This window comes from Dreissena polymorpha, chromosome 12 (genome assembly GCF_020536995.1).
Source record: "Dreissena polymorpha isolate Duluth1 chromosome 12, UMN_Dpol_1.0, whole genome shotgun sequence".
Classification (NCBI taxonomy): domain Eukaryota; kingdom Metazoa; phylum Mollusca; class Bivalvia; order Myida; family Dreissenidae; genus Dreissena; species Dreissena polymorpha.
Genome location: NC_068366.1, coordinates 37,091,803 through 37,114,045, shown reverse-complemented (window position 1 = coordinate 37,114,045; position 22,243 = coordinate 37,091,803). Strand labels below are relative to the sequence as shown.

The 22,243-nt window shown below is 35.5% G+C and overlaps 1 protein-coding gene across 1 annotated transcript in view; it reads left to right on the top strand.

Moving 5' to 3' along the window:
* The window catches only part of LOC127853552 (activating signal cointegrator 1 complex subunit 3-like), a 215,834-nt gene that overhangs the window by 42,563 nt on the left and 151,028 nt on the right, over positions 1 to 22,243 (top strand). The window contains 5 exon segments of the mRNA XM_052388131.1: positions 1,722 to 1,807; positions 11,444 to 11,610; positions 12,017 to 12,162; positions 16,854 to 16,974; positions 17,641 to 17,783. Of these exon segments, the coding sequence (XP_052244091.1) occupies positions 1,722 to 1,807; positions 11,444 to 11,610; positions 12,017 to 12,162; positions 16,854 to 16,974; positions 17,641 to 17,783 (663 nt within the window).

Genomic DNA, 22,243 nt, shown 5'->3' with positions numbered 1-22,243 from the left:
GGCCCCTTTTTCACTAAGAATATGCAGCAAATGTTAAAGTTTGCGTACTACCCAAATATTTTCAATGTCCCTTTACGTATTGCTTTCATATTTTGCATACTTGTTTACCATCATGACCCTAACCTATAAACAAGAGCAGACAACTGTATCAAGTATTTTGACAGAATTATTGCCCCTTTTATACTTAGAATATGCATATTATTGATATATCTATGTTATAGTTTGCGTACTACCCCAAATATTTCCTATATCCTTTGACATATTGCTTTTATATTTTGCATACTTGTTTACCAACATGACCCCAACCTATAAACAAGAGCTGACAACTCTATCAAGCATTTTTTAGCTCGAATATTATATATGAAATATATATAATTGAGCTATCCTACTCACGTCGGCGTTCCGTGCCGTGCCGTTCTGTGCCGTTAGCGTGCAAATGTTAAAGTTTTGTACTACCCCAATTATTTTCATTGTCCCTTGACATATTGCTTTCATATTTTGCATACTTGTTTACCAACATCACCCCAACCTATAAACAAGAGCAGACAACTCTATCAAGCATTTTGTCATAATTATGGCCCCTTTTCCACTTAGAATATGCAGCAAATGTTAAAGTTTGCGTACTACCCCATTTATTTTCATTGTCCCTTGACATATTGCTTTCATAATTTGCATACTTGTTTACCAACATCACCCCAACCTATAAACAAGAGCAGACAACTCTGTCAAGCATTTTGTCATAATTATTGCCCCTTTTATACTTAGAATATGCATATTATTGATAAATCTATGTTAAAGTTTGCGTACTACCCCAAATATTTCCTATATCCTTTGACATATTGCTTTTATATTTTGCATACTTGTTTACCAACATGACCCCAACCTATAAACAAGAGCAGACCACTGTATCAAGCATTTTTACATAATTATGGCCCCTTTTACACTTAGATAATTAAACATTTTGCTTAAATTGCCATAACTTCTTTATTTATGATCACATTTTATTATTACTTTGACAAAACAACACTTACCTGAATACCGCAATGGATTCTACCCAAACAATACCCCACGCCCCTACCCAAATTCCCTACCCCCCCCCAAACCTTCCCCCCCCCATAAACCTCATCAAATAAATTACCCCACCCCACATTATACCCCCCTCTCACCCCCAACCCCCCCCCTACCCCCCCCCCCCAATTTTTTTTTTTAAAACATCATCTAATAAATTACCCCACCCCACATTATACCCCCCTCCCCCCGCCCACTCCCCCCAAATTATTATTTTTCTCTTTTTTTTATTTTTGAAAGATCGTCTAATAAATGACCACACCCCACATCATACCCCCTCTCACCCCCACCCCCCAAAAAAAAACATTTTTTTTTTTCCTTTTTTAATTTTTGAAAGATCCTCTAATAAATTATTGAATATGAACAATTTCCCCATGATGGCTTATGTTATAATGTCAAGCACTCGAATAGTCGAGCGCGCTGTTCTCTGACAGCTCTTGTTTAGTTGACATGGTTTCCTTGTTTGCCGTCTATTAGTGGACATGAGTGCCTTATTTGCCATGTTTTTGTATGAACATCAAGCTCTTACTTGTCTGTTCACTTTTCATACCTAAAGCAGATTGGAGTAAAATTAAGATAAGCTCATTTGATAGGCCAGTTGAAATAAATTACAGAGCTATTTATGTTTATGTGTTTGTGTTCTCACTTTGCAGGCTGTGTACATTGCCCCCCTGAAAGCTCTTGTGCGAGAAAGAATGGAGGACTGGAAAGTAAGAATCGAGCAAAAGCTTGGGAAAAAGTAAGTGTATTGTCATCCTTTGCAGTGAAGATATGAGTCTTAATATCAGATCTTGAAAAAGCACCTGTAATCATGCAATGGAACATAGTGTAGCCCACTTCTTATGCCCCCCTTCGAAGAAGAGGGGGTATATTGTTTTGCACATGTCCGTCGGTCCGTCAGTCCGTCCACCGTTTCCGGATGATAACTCAAGAAAGCTTAGGCCTAGGATCATGAAACTTCATAGGTACATTGATCATGACTGGCAGATGACCCCTATTGATTTTCAGGTCACTAGGTCAAAGGTCAAGATCACAATGACTCGAAACAGTTAAATGGTTTCTGGATGATAACTCACGAATGCTTACGCCTAAGATCATGAAACTTCATAGGTACATTGATCATGACTGGCAGATGACCCCTATTGATTTTCAGGTCACTAGGTCAAAGGTCAAGGTCACTGACACGAAACAGTAAAATGGTTTCCGGATGATAACTCAAGAATGCTTACGCCTAGGATCATGAAACTTCATAGGAACATTGATCATGACTGGCAGATGACCCCTATTGATTTTCAGGTCACCAGGTCAAAGGTCAAGGTCACTGACACGAAACAGTAAAATGGTTTCCGGATGATAACTCAAGAATGCTTACGCCTAGGATCATGAAACTTCATAGGAACATTGATCATGACTGGCAGATGACCCCTATTGATTTTCAGGTCACTAGGTCAAAGGTCAAGGTCACAGTGACTTGAAATAGTAAAATGGTTTCAGGATGATAACTAAAGAATGCATACGCCTAGGATCATGAAACTTCATAGGTACATTGATCATGACTGGCAGATGACCCCTATTGATTTTCAGGTCATTAGGTCAAAGGTCAAGGTCACAGTGACAAAAAACGTATTCACACAATGGCTGCCACTACAACTGACAGTCCATATGGGGGGCATGCATGTTTTGCAAACAGCTCTTGTTATATATTGCTGTTCTCTATAGTCAGGCTTGTGAGATTTTCTTGTCCTTGTAGACAGCCGGGTGAGGTTTTCTGTTATGTATAGACAGGCTTCTTGGATTCTCTGTTCTGTATAGAAGGGCTTGTGAGATTTTCTGTTCTGTATAGACAGGCTTGTGAGATTTTCTGTTCTGTATAGACAGGCTTGTGAGATTTTCTGTACTGTATAGACAGGCTTGTTGGATTCTCTGTTCTGTATAGACAGGCTTGTGAGATGTTCTGTTCTGTATAGACAGGCTTGTGAGATTTTCTGTTCTGTATAGACAGGCTTGTGAGATTTTCTGTTCTGTATAGACAGACTTGTGAGATTTTCTGTTCTGTATAGACAGGCTTGTGAGTTTTTCTGTTCAGTGTAGACAGCCTTGTGAGATTTTCTGTTCTGTATAGACAGGCTTGTGAGATTTTCTGTTCAGTGTAGACAGCCTTGTGAGATTTTCTGTTCTGTTTAGACAGGCGTGTGAGATGTTCTGTTCTGTATAGACAGGCTTGTGAGATTTTCTGTTCTGTATAGACAGGCTTGTGAGATTTTCTGTTCTGTATAGACAGGCTTGTGAGATTTTCTGTTCTGTATAAACAGGCTTGTGAGATTTTCTGTTCTGTATAGACAGGCTTGTGAGATTTTCTGTTCTGTAAAGACAGGCTTGTGAGATTTTCTGTTTTGTAAAGACAGGCTTTTGAGATTTTCTGTTCTGTATAGACAGGCTTGACAGTTTTCTGTTGTGTAAAGACACCCTTGTAAGAATTTTAGTACTGTATAGACAGGCTTGTGAGATTTTCTGTTCTGTAAAGACAGACTTGTGAAATTTTCTTGCTCCCATGTGGTACATGTATTACTAGTATTCCAGCTTGCTTGACCAGAGAGTTTATTTTGATCATAGACATTCTAGAAAAGGTCCTGTTAAACATAAAAAGAATAAATTGGCATTCTCATTGTACACTTACTTATAACATGACCTACGCTCCAGGAGTGAAATAACGTAATGCTTTGTTTATTACAGGGGTGTTATTACACTAGTTATATAACTATGAAATGACGTCATTTTTGACGAAATGACGTCATTATTTCAGCAAATTTCTTCAGTTAAACTCTTTTACAATGTGAATAAACGGTGAAAATAGCATAAGATGATAAAAAAATTGTTGGTCATGTTATAAATAGAATCTAAGATTCGTGGTTATTTTGTATTGAAATTATTTAAATTGTCATCTAAATAAAGATAAAAACTTGGCAAGCCTCTTTTTATGTCCCCCACTATAGTAGTGGGGGACATATTGTTTTTGCCCTGTCTGTTGGTCTGTCTGTTGGTCTGTTGGTCTGTTTGCGCAAACTTTAACATTTTGCAATAACTTTTGTTATATTGAAGATAGCAACTTCATATTTGGCATGCATGTGTATCTCATGAAGCTGCACATTTTGAGTTGTGGAAGTTCAAGGTCAAGGTCATCCTTCAAGGTCAGAGGTCAAATATATGTGGCCAAAATCGCTCATTTTATAAATACTTTTGCAATATTGAAGATAGCAACTTGATATTTGGAATGCATGTGTATCTCATGGAGCTGCACATTTTGAGAGGTGAAAGGTCAAGGTCATCCTTCAAGGTCAGAGGTCAAATATATGTGGCCCAAATCGCTTATTTTATTAATACTTTTGCAATATTGAACATAGCAACTTGATATTTGGCATGCATGTGCATCTCATGGAGCTGCACATTTTGAGTGGTGAAAGGTCAAGGTCAAGGTCATCCTTCAAGGTCAGAGGTCAAATATATGTGGCCCAAATCACTTATTTTATGAATACTTTTGCAATATTGAAGATAGCAACTTGCTATTTGGCATGCTTGTGTATCTCATGGAGCTGCACATTTTGAGTGGTGAAAGATCAAGGTCATCCTTCACAAGGTCAAGGTCATCCTTCAAGGTCAAACATCATATAGGGGGACATTGTGTTTCACAAACACATCTTGTTTTTTTTTATTCAGATGACTTGTTTAATAAATTCAATACAAAACGACTGCTCATGCAAGATCCTATATATATTAGAAATAAATTAACTTATTAAAACAGGCTCTTAATCATCCTAACAATCTGTGAAATTGTTAACAGTTTGTATCACATACATAATCTATTGATATATGTATTTAAATAAAAAGCCATATATGAGGGCACTTCTTGAACATGAACTATTTCTTTAATTTATTTCCCTGAAGTAGAAAATAAAATGCTTTAATAATGTTTGGGAATAAACAATAATGTTTACAAGCATAATTTGCGTGAAAACCAACAATATCAGCAAAAAGCAGTGAAGAGTTCCATTTACAATTATAATCAAATAAAATGCAACATGAGATATAGAAGCACTCTAGGAGGTTCCTTTGGAGACAGATAAATGATGTTAAAATGTGTGATTGTTTGTTGATGTGAGAATTTGTGATCAAATCTTACAGATTCTTATAATTTGAATGTTTAGTAAAGGTATTGAAATAAAATGTCTCTTTGACAATAAGTTACTCTTGATTAAAAAGGTTGAAAAAGATTTAAGAATAATAATATCTATGAAATGGTTAACTGGTAAATATAATAAAATAAAAATACGGATTATTAGAAATCTGGGAATTAACTTAAGGTCATAATTACTTAATACAACAAAATCAATTACTTGAGCATAGAATTTCACATTTTTATCTTACAGGGAGCATAATCTTCCATATTAAATAACTTATAAAATCAGATTCATCACTGCATCTGCAACATATCCCCCTTCGTGAATTCTCTCAACAAATATGGAATACAATAATGCAGTGTGCCTAATGGTGGCATTATTATTTCTAACGGCATCATTGTATCTCTTGAGAATGGTAGATGGCATATTGTGACAGGTCACATGACTTCTGTCTGGATATTTTGTAGACACATCACACAATAAGTAGAGGATATTTGTTGATTTTGGTGTTTGTTCTTATTTTATTTCATGAGTTTTTATAGAAAATTTGAACCTTTTCCTAGCCTTATCCTCAATTGTAACACAAATTTAATGATTTAGTGAAAGCAAAACATTTTATTTTTTATGCAAAAATACAAAAAAGTTACATAGTATGCAAGAAAAAGTTAAACGTCGTATATTTGACATCATCAGAATGTGCTCTAAAAGATGTCAATTTCCTATTTATACAATTTTTCATTTTCAAAAAGTCTCTTTTGTATGAAAATCCAGTCTTTGTCGAAAGAAAAAAATACATAAAAGTTGAAAGTATTTTCGCTTATTAGCCATTTCTTTATGCACATTCATTAATCCTGGTGTTCACAGAATGGGGATCTTCTGTTTAAATACAATCATGCATAGGAGCAAACTAAAACTATTGACACATAAATGTATTCATACTTTCAAACATCTGCAAAGGGTGAAATTCCTTTGCAAGGTTAAATAATTACTGAAGCCTTTTTTCTGGTCCAAGTTTCTCTCTTAAGTGAATTGAAAAAAACACATTTGTAAAGAACTTGTAATCCCATCGGGCTTTCAAATACAGCATCAGTTTATAGTTGATTGTCCTACAATGTTATATTGGTGTTTCAGACTAATTTTTGTCATTGGTTTGGTTGTAACCAATAAGAAGATTTCCATGGATTTCTGTCTCTGTAATTGATAGACAATATGGGGATAAAAAAGCGAATTTCCTATTCTAATTGCACTCATCCACTATCCATCCATTATTCATTGAAAAAAGATAAATCACAGTTTCAATCAGTAAAAAAATCATTGCAATTATTGAAAACGTATACTGTGTAATTATCAAAGCCTTAAGGACCTTCTTTTGTTGTCTTAACGTCATTTTTCCAGCAAAATTGTTCTGTTAAACTCTTATAAAATATTAATAAATATTAAATATTAATGGACAGTTTGAAAAGCATTAAATAAATACAGTCCGACCCCATGCTCTTAAACAGCCAGTCAAGGGAAACGGCCAAATTGGCTGCTTACGCGGGGTGGCCTCTTAAGAGGGGGTTGGGTCATAGGGAGTCTAGAGTTGATGAGTGCATGGCCAACTGTTCAATTTTTGTATAAACAAAATGGTAAATAAGTGTACATGTACTAAACAATGTATAGACTTAAAATAATTTTTATTTCTTCCTTTCTAAGATCAGCTATAAAACATCATTTTCATTCAAACACAGTTTCTATTCATCTTTCTGATCATCATCAGAATCAAGTCAATGAAAAAGAATCATTCTCATTATCATTTGTTGCTCACCTGAGCACAACGTGCTCATGGTGAGCTTTTGTGATCGCCTTTTGTCCGTCGTGCGTCGTCCGTCTTGCGTCGTCAACATTTTGCCTTGTGAACACTCCAGAGGCCACATTTCATGTCCGATCTTCATGAAACTTCGTCAGAAGATTTGTTTCAATGATATCTCGATCAAGTTTGAAACTGGGTCATGCTGGGTCAAAAACTAGGTCACTAGGTAATAAAAAGAAAAACCTTGTAAACACTGTAGAAGTCACATTTCATGCCCAATCTTCATGTAACTTTGTCAAAATGTTTGCCTTAATGATATGTTGGTCGAGGTTAAAATTGGTTCCAGTCCGTTGAAAAACATGGCTGCCAGTGGGCGGGGCAGTTTTCCTTATTTGGCTATAGAGAAACCTTGTAAACACTCTAGAAGTCACAATTTTTGCCCAATCATCATGAAAGTTGGTCAAAACATTGGTTTTATTGATATCTCGGACGAGTTTGAAAATGGTCCAGATCGGTAAAAAAATATGGCCGCCAGTGGGCGGGGCATTTATCTCTATATGTATATAGTGAAAACATGTGAACACTCTAGAAGTCACATTTTTGGCCCAATTTTCACGAAATTTGGTCAGAACATTTGTTTCCTTGATATGAGAATTGAGTTTGAAAATGGTTCCGGTCAGTTGAATAACATGGCTGGCGGGGGCGGGGGGGCAGTTTTCCTTATTTGGCTATAAAGAAACCTTGTAAACACTCTAGAAGTCACAATTTTTGTCCAATCATCATGAAAGTTGGTCAAAACATTGGTTTTATTGATATCTCGGACGAGTTCGAAAATGGTCCAGATCGGTGAAAAAACATGCCCGCCAGCGGGCGGGGCATTTTTCTCTATATGTATATAGTGAAAACATGTGAACACTCAAGAAGTCACATTTTTGGCCCAATTTTCATGAAATTTGGTCAGAACATTTGTTTCTTTGATATGAGAGTTGAGTTCGAAAATGGTTCCAGTCCGTTGAATAACATGGCTGCCGGGGGGGGGAGGCAGTTTTCCTTATTTGGCTATATATATAGAAAAACCTTGTAAACACTCTAGAAGTCACAATTTTTGCCCAATCATCATGAAAGTTGGTCAAAACATTGGTTTTATTGATATCTCAGATGAGTTCGAAAATGGTCCAGATCGGTGAAAAAACATGGCCGCCAGCGGGCGGGGCATTTATCTCTTTATGTATATAGTGAAAACATGTGAACACTCTAGAAGTCACATTTTTGGCCCAATTTTCATGAAATTCGGTATTAGAATATTTGTTTCCTTGATATGAGAGTTGAGTTCGAAAATGGTTCCGGTCAGTTGAATAACATGGCTGCTGGGGGGGGGGGGGGCAGTTTTCTTATATTTATGTAGTAAAAAAAGCTTGTGAACACTCTAGAAATCACATTTTTTGCCCAATCATCATGAAACTTGGTACAAAGATTGGTTTTTAATATATCACATAATTAATGCCATAATTATTTCCCTTAGATTGTCCAAATTTTCATTATATTATACAAAATCCTTGTAAACACTCTAGAGGTCACAATTTTGTTTCAGATTTTATGAATCTTGGTCATAATATTTATTTTTGTAAGCAAAGTTTGATGTTTTGTAAGGGGGGGTCAACTCAAAATATAGGTCACCAGGTCAAATCTTACAAAAACAAAAAACACTCCATATGCCAGAGTTTTGGTTCAATAATGATGAAACTTGACCAGGATGTTTGTCTGAGTTTGACGTTTGGTAAAGATTGAATGAACCGACTCCTCTCAGGTGAGCAAACTAGGGCCATCTTGGCCCTCTTGTTTTAGGTATGTAAACAGCATTTAAATGCAATAAATATGAAAAAGTAAATGAAAAACAAGGAAGTCATTTTTTATTTGAATGTTATTGTTTTTTCCCACAATATTATACCCTACTGTACTAGGGTTACACAATTTATTTTGGGGGCACTTGTTGATTTACAATAGTATGTTGGCAAGATCTTTCCCGCTATATTAATGATTATTTTTCTTGCTCATAAAATGTGTTAATAAAATTTGAAAGAAAAAAATTAAAATCATAGTTAAACACCTTAATTGTCGCAACAAATCGCTGAGCAGAAACTTTTAATTAGCTGATAATTATCATAAAGGTTTGATTGAAACCCGATAACCTGATAATCTGCCACTAATTAATTTCAATTTGCAAACTGGCTGTCAAAATGTTAATCACATGTCATGCTTAAGTACTACAGAGCCTAAACCGCAGACTGGAAGTACGTGTCGATTTTTTTGCCGTTACATTGGTGTAATTTTGCAAATGTACATGACCGACTTACTCCCGCGTAACCACTCATATGGGGGAAATTTAACATTTGGGATGCAAAATTGCTGGCAGGAGAAACGGGGTGACCGCTAATGAGGGGTGCATTATATAGTGTTTATCGATGGTCGCGGCACAGACCGGCCGCCTACACAAGGTGACCAACAATGAAGGGTGACCAGTAGTAGGGGTTGGACATGTATTCCCTTGTGATCATAGAAAATAAATTTGTTCCCAACTTACAAATCCATTGTAACAATTCTGAGTGAACAGTTCTCCAGTCATCCCTATTAACCCTTTTCATGCTGGGAAATTTGTCGTCTGCTAAAATGTTGTCTGCTGAATTTCTAAAATTAGCATTTTCTCCGATTTTTTTTCAACGAATACTATCAGAATAGCAAACAGTTTGGTCTCATCTGGATCCAAACTGTTTGCGAAGGCCTTCAAAATTCAGCTCCAGCACTGAAAGGGTTAAATTGTTTTCACCATATATGACTATGTATTGAAATGTTCATATAAGACTGATTGTAAAATAAAAAGTTGCGGTGCAGGGTTAACTCTGACAACATTTTTAATTCCCCCTTGTTCAAATTACACAGTTTTCATAATATTCCCATATGCACTTGAATTGAACATATGAGTACAATAGTATAAGTGTCATCAGTATTTCTCAAATTCAGTAGCAATTCTGTAATGTTTTGTTTGTATTATCCATCTGACTTTGTTATCAAAATTCAGGCGCATCAAATATAACAAGGAAAAATGAGTCCCTTATGTTTTCCATGATAAATAAAAAATCCAAATGTAATACTTGACGAAAACCAATCAAGTTTTGTTTTATGTTTTAATTTGTGAAATTGTAGTATTTGTGCATGACTTACTGATGAAAAAAGGATTTTGCGCTCTCAAAGTGGTCATATTTTCACAGTAATTTACCAACTTTATTTCACAGATAAATCAAATGAATGGAAAACATTGAATACATTTATTTTGTGAATGTTTATTTCCCACTGTTTTGAAATTATATTCATGGTGTATGTTTTCATCAAAATGCAATACCTCCAAGGTATTTTTATCACAATGCACATAAAACAGAAACCAAAATGGTCTCTGACTAAGGGATCTAGCTAGAGATCTCTAGAGATCAGAGTGTTGCTATAGAGATCACCATTCCCTCTTACTTAGCATCATATAAAAAATAAGGCATGCTCTTGGTACACCTGGCTTTATGCATGTGCTTAAAATGTCGTCCTAGCTTAGCATGTGCACTTTTGTTTAAAAGAGCTTTCTCTTAACCCTTCCCCACTAAGATACCTATTTTGACACATTTGTAGTCCCTTAGAAAGTAAAATTTTATTAAAGACCTTTCTTACAAGATTCAAGTTTTAAAGGCTTCATTTCCAGCCCTTCAATACTGATGAGCAGCAAACAGCATAAAACCTGAACAGACTGTGAGTTACTCGCAGGCTGTTCTGGTTTTATGCTGTTTGCACATAGCCAATTTTCGCTTCTGAGAGGGAAAGGGTAAACTAAAAAATTCCATAAATTCCAAAAGTGAATTTAGCCCTGTTTCTTCCAAGCCTAGCTCAAATAGAATAGAACTTCTAGGGCCTCCTCTGATTCTAGCAACCTGCCAGTCAGCCCAAAAATGTGATTGGTCCAAAGCTGAAGGCTTCAGTCCATTAACCTTTAGAGGCTAAATATAATACTTGGTTACTCTCGCTGATCAGTACCATTTCTTGTTTTATACTGCAGTGATGATACATGTATATCAGACATGAATATGAAGCAAAAAAGAATTCTGACAAAGAAGCAAATTGACAAATTGACATTGTGACAAACTGAAATTATTAGCGCTGTAAAATTTGCAACAAAGATTATAAACTTACTTCAATGTAGAACTCAGTGTACAGTAAGACAAAATATGCCCAGAACTGGTGGGAAATAAACTATTTTATTGGTGCAGTAATACACTTTTTTTGACTTAACACAAAAAAATAATATAATAACAGACCTTTTACCCCGTTTTCCCAGAGCCAGGCTCAATTATAATGTAAGAATGTTTTTTAGGGTGGTGGAGCTGACAGGGGACGTCACTCCGGACATGCGGGCCATAGCGAAGGCAGACCTGATCGTGACTACACCAGAGAAGTGGGACGGTGTGTCCCGTAGTTGGCAGACCCGCAGCTATGTCAAGGCCGTGTCCTTGATTGTCATTGATGAGATACATCTGCTGGGTACATACCAGTTAAACCTTTGCATGCTGGGAAATTTGTCGTCTGCAAAAATGTTGTCTGCTGAATTTCTAAAATCAGCATTTTCTTTGATTTTTTTCAAAGAATACTATCAGAATAGCAAACAGTTTGGATCCAGATGAGACGCCATGTTCTGTGGAATCTCATCTGGATCCAAACTGTTTGCAAAGGCCTTCAAAATTCGGTTCCGGCACTGGAATAGTTAAGGAGCTTGTAAATTATTCACCTCATGTTAAGAGGTTAATTTGTGTCAATTTGTGGTAGGATTGAAGGTTTGTCGGTCAGTTTGTCAACGTAGGTTTGTTTATCAAATTATTTTTACATTGCACAACCATTTAAATTGAAACTAAAGATGTGTTATCCCCAGATAACCGCCTCTGAATTTCAGGCAACGATAGAGGCCCAGTTCTTGAGGTGATAGTATCTAGGACCAACTTCATCTCGTCTCACACCGAGAGAAAGGTGCGTGTTGTTGGTCTGTCCACTGCGCTGGCTAATGCACGAGATCTCGCAGACTGGCTTGGGATTGTTCAGGTACAGGGTACCAATTTTGGATGCCCAATTTAAGATTGTATGTTTGCATAATGTAAAATTTAATATTTAACTTGATGACAGATTATGGTTGTGGATTTAACCACACGGATCAGACATTGATGTGTTAATATAGAGTATAGATACACTTAATTAGTTGTCTGCTCAGGTAATACTCACAAGTACCCTGGGTAATCTTTATTATACTACAATGTACCCATGGCACTGCATAGAGGGTTAAATGCACCGGCCCATATTCTGGAGTTCTTTTTGGTATATTTTCCGTACCTGAGGTATTTTGTAGTACAGTACAGCTCACGCAAAACAAACATATTCCGCGATCCGCGGAGTCAGACGCCATCTTGTGTTCGCGGAGTCGACTCGGAATCGACTATCTGGTCGCCGAGTAGCCGCGTCTGTCCGCCGAGGCACTCCGCATCTCGTCTCCGCGACACGCCTCGGCATGATGCCGAGGAATTTGTTGATGATGTCGAGTCATTCGGCGGACAATCGTATTAATTATAATTTACAATGTACATGTACCTCGGATAGAAATGGAGTTTCGCATAATGAAATTTATTACATGGAGCGTTACTACGTTGCGAAACAATTCACTACATAATACAAGGTTTTGCATCATCTGTCCAAATTATCCAAATGTCCAAATTATCTTTATTAACTGTTTCTTAACCCTTTCCCTGATAGATGCGTATAATCCCGAGTCTATCGTTTCCCCGATACATGCGTTTATGACTGTCATTCTCAATTACCACAAACATGCGATTTCTCCGTCTCTATCCATTTCCCGCTAATCCCGTATATTCCATTTTCAAATGCAAATTCTGATTAATACTGACGAGAAAAGTGCTCAAGAAAACTCATTAACACAGACATCCAACATTTTTCTAAAATATCAAAGGAATTTCGGCATATGTTTCTAATTAAAGATTTGATGAAATAGGTGTCCAATCGGGAAAAGGGTAACACAAATAAAAACATGTATAAGCCCATGATATTTTCGTGTCCAGTGTTTGTCTAAAACAAAAAGCGCGCGAAAATAGGCGTGGGTGAATTTATTGGTACACAAAACTACGAAGCGCAGACAACATTTCCTGAATAAAATAAAAGTCAAAAACGCTGTATCGATTTCATATTTTAGTTCGTTCAATATTGCAACAATTACTGTATTGTATCTGATTGCACACAAAGTGCCGTGTAAAGTTAATATTCTTTTACAACGACCAATAAACAGCGTCATCTATATTTAGATTTTATGCAACATGTATAAGTCATTTTCTGAAAATTGGGAGAAAGGAAAAGCGATTTTTCGAAAATAAACCAACGTTTTTTTTCCCATTCAATTTGTCATAATTATTTATATTTTGTTTTGTCTGTGTATGTTTGATTGGGTCTCATTTGTTTTTTTAAGCAAATCTTATGAAAAAAAAATATCGTAATGGTAAATGTTTAAAGCAAGTCCCGTTTCCGAGATCATATACGAGAATTACTTCGATATGTTTACTGATAAATTATGGTTTGACAGACGACACGTGCTTATCTAAAGTGTGTGTTTTTGTAATACACGGGATATTGGTTTATCGGTGCTTGATTACGCAATAAAACAAAGACGCAGTCGGCGGTTTTAAGAAGGCCTTTTGTACTGACCAACACAATAGTTAATAGTGCACGTGCTTATCTAACATTTAGGGATAAAACACACGGGAGACTAGACACTTTGTGCTTGTTTGGGCCATAACCGGTGGTTATTTTCAGTAGCACACGTGTCCAGAAACTAACGAGTTCGGGTAATAAAGCACTGAGATTATGATCTGAAAACTGCCTGGCGTCCGAAATGAAACAAAATGCCGACAAATCAAAAGATTAACCGCCTAATGTTTAAGTATAAAAAAATGCCGACAAATCAAATGATTAACCGCCTAATGTTTCAGTATAAAATTCGATATTTTAAGGCGGGGTTCTCACTGCATTTCCTTTTGCATTCGCATACGCTTGTATAACTTGTTATTTGCACGGATTTATTGAGATTACAATGAAAATGCTCACGCTTTTCAGGCAGATAACGTGATATTACACAAGTCATCTTTATTTTCGCGCAATTTCTAAGAGAACAGCAGATTAACACGTGTATTTAATTGTCACAATAATGATACTGTTTTGCGTCGCAACATTATTTTGGTAGTCACATTTATGCCGAGTTTAATGTTTCTATATATTGCCCGATAATTTCGTTTATTAAATTTATATTTAGATGCAACATGTACATGGCCATTTCTGAAAATCGGGACGAAGTGAAAGTTATCATTTTTAAATATATACGAATATAAGTTTTTATTAAAATTGTCAACAGTATTTATATTTATTTTCTATATGTATAGTTGTTTGGTTCTCATATGGATTTTCGCAAATCTTATGATACTCAATATGTTATTTTCGATGTTTAAAGCAAATCTTGTTTCCGAGATCATGTTCGGGATTAAACTGTGTAAGGTTCATTGATATGGTTATAATGACCTACAAAATCATTATGTATCAAGTTCCGTATGCAGAGAAGCTGACCAAAGGTTTACACAATCACGCAGATGTAAACATATGTATTTTTTTCGGCAAATCGCCGCGTGTAAAGACGCGGCGTGATGCCGCGGATATATGCCGAGGCAGAAACAGACGCGGCGTAACTCCGCGAATTATCGCGGAGTGCCTCGGCATGATGCCGAGGGAATACTCGTTGTGGATGCCGAGTAATTTCGAAAACAAAAGAGTGTGTCCGCGGCGTAGCCGCGGATTTTGTTGGTTTTGCGTGAGCTGTACTGTAGAATAAAGAGTACTTGGGGCATTTTAAAGTAGTACCTGAACCGACAGAGCCATACATACAGATAAAGTTTTCATCTTGTACCCATTTAGTCTAACGAGAGCGCCGATGGCGCTGAAAGCATAGTTGCAAGATACAGGGAAGTTGCTGCTGAAGTAAATGTTTAGGTCAAAATATACTAAATAGTTTCCTTATATGTTTCGATGTAAAAGGGACAACTTTGAGCGAAAATAAATACAACATTTTGCACATAGAGACCCCCATAACCATACCTTTTCTTGACGGGCATTCTTAGCTGAATCAATTTAAGCAATAAAAAAGATATGTCATGTTCAAACCAAAAAAGAATTCGACTCAAATCAAAATCGACTGTTTTTGCGCCTTTTTTTCGGCCGTTTTCTAGTGGATTGTAACCTTTTGCAGTGCCATTTTTTTACTTTAATCTCCAACTTTATCCTATTTCAGGGATTTAGTAGTGAACACCTATGCTTACCCTATCAATATCTCCAAACGATATAACCAGAACAACAGTCTAAAGTGTATAACACGCCTTCGAGGAAAATATGATGATTTGTTTAGAGAGTACAGCCCTTCATGACTCGATTATTTAGTATATTGTAACCTTAACGATTGCTGACATCCCGAGTCGCCCCCCTTGTTGTTGCTACCAAAATGTTCTATTTTTAGAAACGGGAATTCCAAAAAGTGACGAATGTGAATGGTTACAAAATGACATAACTATGAAAATAAATACGTAGAATTACATTACTTCACGCATAACATTATGCAACCATCCGTTTTCTTTTCCGACTTGATACATTTACAGCTTTCCATTTAATATTTTACAGACACAACACTTGTCCAGAATTCGCGCGAATCCATTAAATCCAATGCCACATTTAAACCGTTGGCTCTACTCGTAACGTTAATTTCTGGCTCAAAGTAAATCATTTTAACTTCAATGAACACATCTCTATTACTTTCAAACTCTACTTCATCAAATCCATAGAAAGGCAGGGCCTTATGAATTCAGTTATGTAAACATTTGACCTCTCACAGAACAGTAAACAAAGGAAATAGAAATTAGGTGTGAGGTCACTATCAACAAGAACAGAATTGTTTTACGAACGAAATTTGTTTTAGTTTCTTAGAAGGTTTTTTCACGTAAAACGGTCTTAGAAAAATTCACTAAAAATGATGTCAGCAATATTCTTGGAAGAAAACGTTAGAAAAACGTTTCCAAAAAAAAAATTGCAAGAATTACCATATACTAAATTAAATAGATATTACGTCTGATTTTTGATCAGGTAAGGCTTCATAATGGTCAACCGATAGATGTGGGTTTTCGAAATGTAGCTTAATTATACCTTAAGCATAGGTGCGTTGCACCTATGCTAAAAACCATACCTGTCCAAGTAAACTTTATGTGTTTAGATTTATACCTACGCATCATCCATTCAGTTTGATCTTCAAATCATACATGCATACACATTACCTATAAAATATGCAGGGTATTGTCACAGATGATGTCTTAAATCATGCCCACATTATTATGGACTCGTGCCTGCCAACTTTGTTTGAAAATTATGCATCTTTGCCTATAAATAATGCATTCCGTTTGTTTCAATCTCAGTCTACTTTCCTTACATGCCTACTGTAAGCACAAATTATGCATGAAGTTTTTTTACACAATTTAGGCATTTGATTTTACACACAAATTATGCAGTAAGATTTTACCTACAAAATATGAATTATGATTTACCTAAAACTCATGCTCCATGGTAAACATTTACAACTCCCAGCTTCATACACATTTTGCATTACAAAAGGTACCCACAAACAATGCCTAAATTACTTTTATCAGGTTGGTCTGTACAACTTCCGTCCGTCTGTTCGCCCGGTTCCCCTGGATGTGCACATCAGTGGGTTTCCAGGGCAACACTACTGTCCAAGGATGGCAACCATGAACAAGCCGACTTTCCAAGGTACATAACTCATGTAGTTTTGAAGTTAGGGGTTTGACTTCATTATTTTTTTAATTTCAATTACGCAAGGAATGCTTTTGTCCTTGGCCAGTTTTCCCCAACGTTTTCTAAAGTTTAAAGAATGAAGAAAGTACTAAAAACCAAGAAAATTTGTTCAGTGTTGAATATATGCATGCTTTAAATTTGGCTAATATCATTGATATTTTGTTCTAAATGAAGAATTGTCTTGTTAAAACTTTTTAATTTTGTGTCATATTGACTCCTAAAGCTAAACAGTTTCAAGAATTTTCTTTATTTAACCCTTTCCCCTATAAGAATCAAAGTGAAAATGGCTTGCAACCAGCATTAAACCAGAACAGCTTGCGAGTAACTGTTCAGGTTTTACGCTGTTTGCTGCTCATCTGTATCTAAGGGTTGGATATGAAGCTTTAAAGCTTAAATCTAGTAAGAAAGGTCCGTAATTAAATTTAACTTTCTAAGGGACTAATTATGCATCAAAATACGTTTCTAAGAGGTAAAGGATTAAAGACTTAAGTCTAAGAATTGGCTGGTGAATGCAGGCCCAGGGCTTGCCATGTAACCAAAATGTCAAAAGAACTTCTTAAAGAAAAGTAGAGAATTTTGGCGTGTTATTAGGTCGTCATTTATATTTTTATATATTTTAAGCTATCAAGACTCATTCGCCAACTAAGCCAGTTCTAGTGTTTGTATCGTCACGGCGACAGACCAGGCTTACAGCCCTTGACCTGATAGCGTTCCTGGCAGGTGAAGAAGACCCAAAACAGTGGCTACACATGCCAGAGACTGAGGTAAGATGGGGTTAATTTGACAAGGATAGAGAATAATAATATGATTAATGCATACATTGAATCTTGAATAACTTAAACAAAAAATAAGTCTAGTTTATTTTATTAAATGCTTTAACTAACAAATATGTACTATTAGTATAGACTCTGAAATAATAAATATATATAATAAAGGTTGAACCTAAAATAGCAAGAATACAAATAAATGAAAAATATTGTACATTGCCTCAACTGGGATTTGAATTTTGGACCTCTGTAAGCAAACTACTACTTGTTACTACTGTACCATTAATGATAATGATTAGTGCTCATTGTAAACATTGTATTACTAATTCACGTATTTTACAACTTATCTATGAAAAGCATGACAAACACTTTATTATTATTAATGATTTTAATTAAGGACTTTCCATAAACAAGCCAAGACTCCTAATATTTGTCTAAGTGTGCAGTGTTATTTTGCTTGTTTTAATATAATGCATACATTCTTTTTTTTAATATATGAATTTTCGTAAATGGCATTATTGTCATATCGTTCCACGCCAATTTTGCGAGATAAGAACGACTTTTGAAGACTGGAGAAACTTTAACTGCATATTGCATACATAGGTAAGTGTTTCATTCTCTGTATTAAATACATTTTATATGATTTGCTTAATCTTTGTACGATGCTCAAGGCTTAAACTTAGAGGCCAATATTTGTCCCTTTATGGAACCCCTAACCAAATTTAAAAAAAAAATCATGTAAGTATTGTGAACTGAATTCATTTTTTTCAAAGCTGATTTGGTATTTTAATTATTTGGAGCAAATTTACACTTTTTTGGTCTAGAACCAGTGCTTGGTGTCTTTGGGGTGATATAAAGAACGGTCCAACAGGGGTGACTGAACCCATGACCTCCCATGGTCGCTAGGCTTTAGCCTAAACTGGTAAATATCTGTCTTGCAAAAGTACATGGATAGTATTTGCCAATTGGTGTATAAAGAATATCATTTTATTAGCCGGATTTTTTTCGAAAAAATCTCGGCTTATAGATTGATGTTGTCGGGCGGGCGGGGGGGGCGGGCGGGGTGGCGGCGTGCTCGCAAATGTTAAAGTTCTTATTTCATGGTATAACTTTGGTATGCTTGGACCTAGAGTCTTCAAACTTGACATGAAGGTTGGCCAGGATTAACAGATGACCACTGGTCATTTCAAGGTCATTCATTTGAAGGTCAAGGTCACTGTGACCTTCAATATAAAAAATGTTAAAGTTCTTATAACTTTGGTATGCTTGGACCTAGAGTCTTGAAACTTGACATGAAGGTTGGCCATAACTAGTTAGTAACCACTGGTCATTTCAAGGTCATTCATTTGAAGGTCAAGGTCACTGTGACCTTGAATGTAAAAATGTTAAAGTTCTTATTTCATGGTATAACTTTGGTATGCTTGGACCTAGAGTCTTCAAACTTGACATGAAGGTTGGCCAGGATTAACAGATGACCACTGGTCATTTCAAGGTCATTCATTTGAAGGTGAAGGTCACTGTGACCTTCAATATAAAAATGTTAAAGTTGTTATAACTTTGGTATGCTTGGACCTAGAGTCTTGAAACTTGACATGAAGGTTGGCCAGAACTAGTAAGTAACCACTGGACATTTCAAGGTCATTCATTTGAAGGTCAAGGTCACTGTGACCTTGAATGTAAAAATGTTAAAGTTGTTATAACTTTGGTATGCTTGGACCTAGAGTCTTGAAACTTGACATGAAGGTTGGCCAGAACTAGTAAGTAACCACTGGACATTTCAAGGTCATTCATTTGAAGGTCAAGGTCACTGTGACCTTGAATGTAAAAATGTTAAAGTTCTTATTTCATGGTATAACTTTGGTATGCTTGGACCTAGAGTCTTCAAACTTGACATGAAGGTTGGCCAGGATTAACAGATGACCACTGGTCATTTCAAGGTCATTCATTTGAAGGTGAAGGTCACTGTGACCTTCAATATAAAAATGTTAAAGTTGTTATAACTTTGGTATGCTTGGACCTAGAGTCTTGAAACTTGACATGAAGGTTGGCCAGAACTAGTAAGTAACCACTGGACATTTCAAGGTCATTCATTTGAAGGTCAAGGTCACTGTGACCTTGAATGTAAAAATGTTAAAGTTGTTATAACTTTGGTATGCTTGGACCTAGAGTCTTGAAACTTGACATGAAGGTTGGCCAGAACTAGTAAGTAACCACTGGACATTTCAAGGTCATTCATTTGAAGGTCAAGGTCACTGTGACCTTGAATGTAAAAATGTTAAAGTTCTTATTTCATGTTATAACTTTGGTATGCTTGTACCTAGAGTCTTCAAACTTGAAATAAAGATTGGCCAGTACTAGAAGATGACCACTGGTCATTTCAATGTCATTCATTTGAAGGTCAAGGTCACTGTGACCTTAAATGTTAAAATGTTAAAATTGTTATCACTTTGGTATGCTTGGACATAGAGTCTTCAAACTTGACATGAAGGTTTGCAAGCACACTTAGATGACCACTGGTCATTTCAAGGTCATTCATTTCATTTTGACCTTTGAACAATATTTCAGTAATTTAAGTATTGCATTGACAAAAACACGAAAGGTACTTTCCTGTCATTTAAATAAAAAATCCGGCTTCAATGCGGTCATCTCCGACCGCGGAACTCTTGTTTGATCTTAATTCACTACACTCTCTTGACTATTTTTTTTTCAAAAACTTTTAAATAAAAAAAGAAAGTGTTGGCCTAATTTTCACTAGTCTTTTTTATGTACTTGCATGACTTGTTGGGTTTAATGATATTTTATCTAATCCCTCGATATAAAGTATAAGGGTTGTGTAATTTTTTTCCATTTTAGCCCTTACTCAATTCATGATTGGAATCTGGAATATGTTATTATTTTTAAATAATATATAAGAAATTGTGTTTCCCTTTCTAGAAAAAAGCAGGTATGAATCTAAAGTTTAAACAATTAAAACAATAATGACTTTAGATAATAGAAGAAAAGTAGCAACCCATTAGCAGCTTTAACAGCTGATGAGTTGTTGATATATTACAAATTTAAAAATCCTATGAATTTTCATTCATGAAAATTACTTGTATTCCATATTGGAATATTGTTTGATTCTACAGTTAGACAATATTAAAATGTGATGATCTATTGTGCACCTTTGGATTTCCAGGGCCAATATAATATGATTGAGTGTAAAATGCATATTTCAGCCCTCTTGTTCATTCTATTACCCATATGTCGTACCCACAGTGATTAAATTGTCTTATCAACAACATCCACAAGCCCTGCAATGATCCATGTTGCACATGCTTTCAGAATTATTTGCAATAAACTGAAAGGTGTTTTTTTCTTAAGCCAAGGTTTTTAGGGCTTAATGCTAATTTCAATAAGGACTTTCAATAATAATAGTATTATTAAAAGGTTATGAAAATCATACACAAATATCCTGCTATGGTTTGTCTCAGTGATGTGAAACTTACACTTTGCATTTTAAGTACATTGAAGGCTAATGTTCAAGTGTTATTGAATAAAACATTTTTCGGGATGTAAGACATGCGATGCGTACCTCTTTTCTGTGAGATGCTTTAATGTTATTTATTTGATTAAAAGGTCTTTTTCTTCTTATCAGCACTTTTTAATACCGGTATCAGTCAATTGAATGATGTAATGCACCTAAAGAGAAACAACTCATGAAACGTTTCTTTTGTCAACACTTCTGTTGGTCTGTACATAAAGCAATACACAATGAATGACGTATGTTCCCCACTTAGTACTTAATCTGATTAATTGTTTGAGCATTCACATAAGAATGTTATCTATTTTAGTGTTTGTGCAATTCTTATCCGAAGAAAAAATGCACCATATAGCCTTACAATTTTGTTTTAATCCGTCAGCATGTTTTAAAATTATGTTTGCAGTTATCAGCTTTAATTTGTAGTGGTTGTATTTTGTAACGGTGATGTCACTGGGGAAAGTTGAAACTGAAAAAAATATTGTATTATTTAATATTTGAAGTTATGTTATTTAAAAAAAATTATGAAACCTTTTTGTTTATGTTTATTTGTTGTAGATTCCAGCTTATGTTGAAAGTATAGATTGCTGTTGTCAATGTGTATACTGATTGATGTGCTTGAGCAAAAAATGTTGGTACAATATCTGATATGTCTGATGTTCTATCAGCGTGGAGTGATGTCACTCATAACTTAGAGACCCAAACCAGCAGTAAAACAATTTTATGGAACAATAAAGACATAACTTCAAACAATAAGACATTTTTCTATAAAGACTGGTTTGAACGAAGCATTAAATATGTCGACCAATTATATGACTACAGAATTAAGGATTTCTACTCTTTTGATAATATATGCTACATATACGGAATACCTTCAAATAATTTTCTGAAGTACTACACACTAATCAAAAGCATACCCACACATATTAAATCTGAA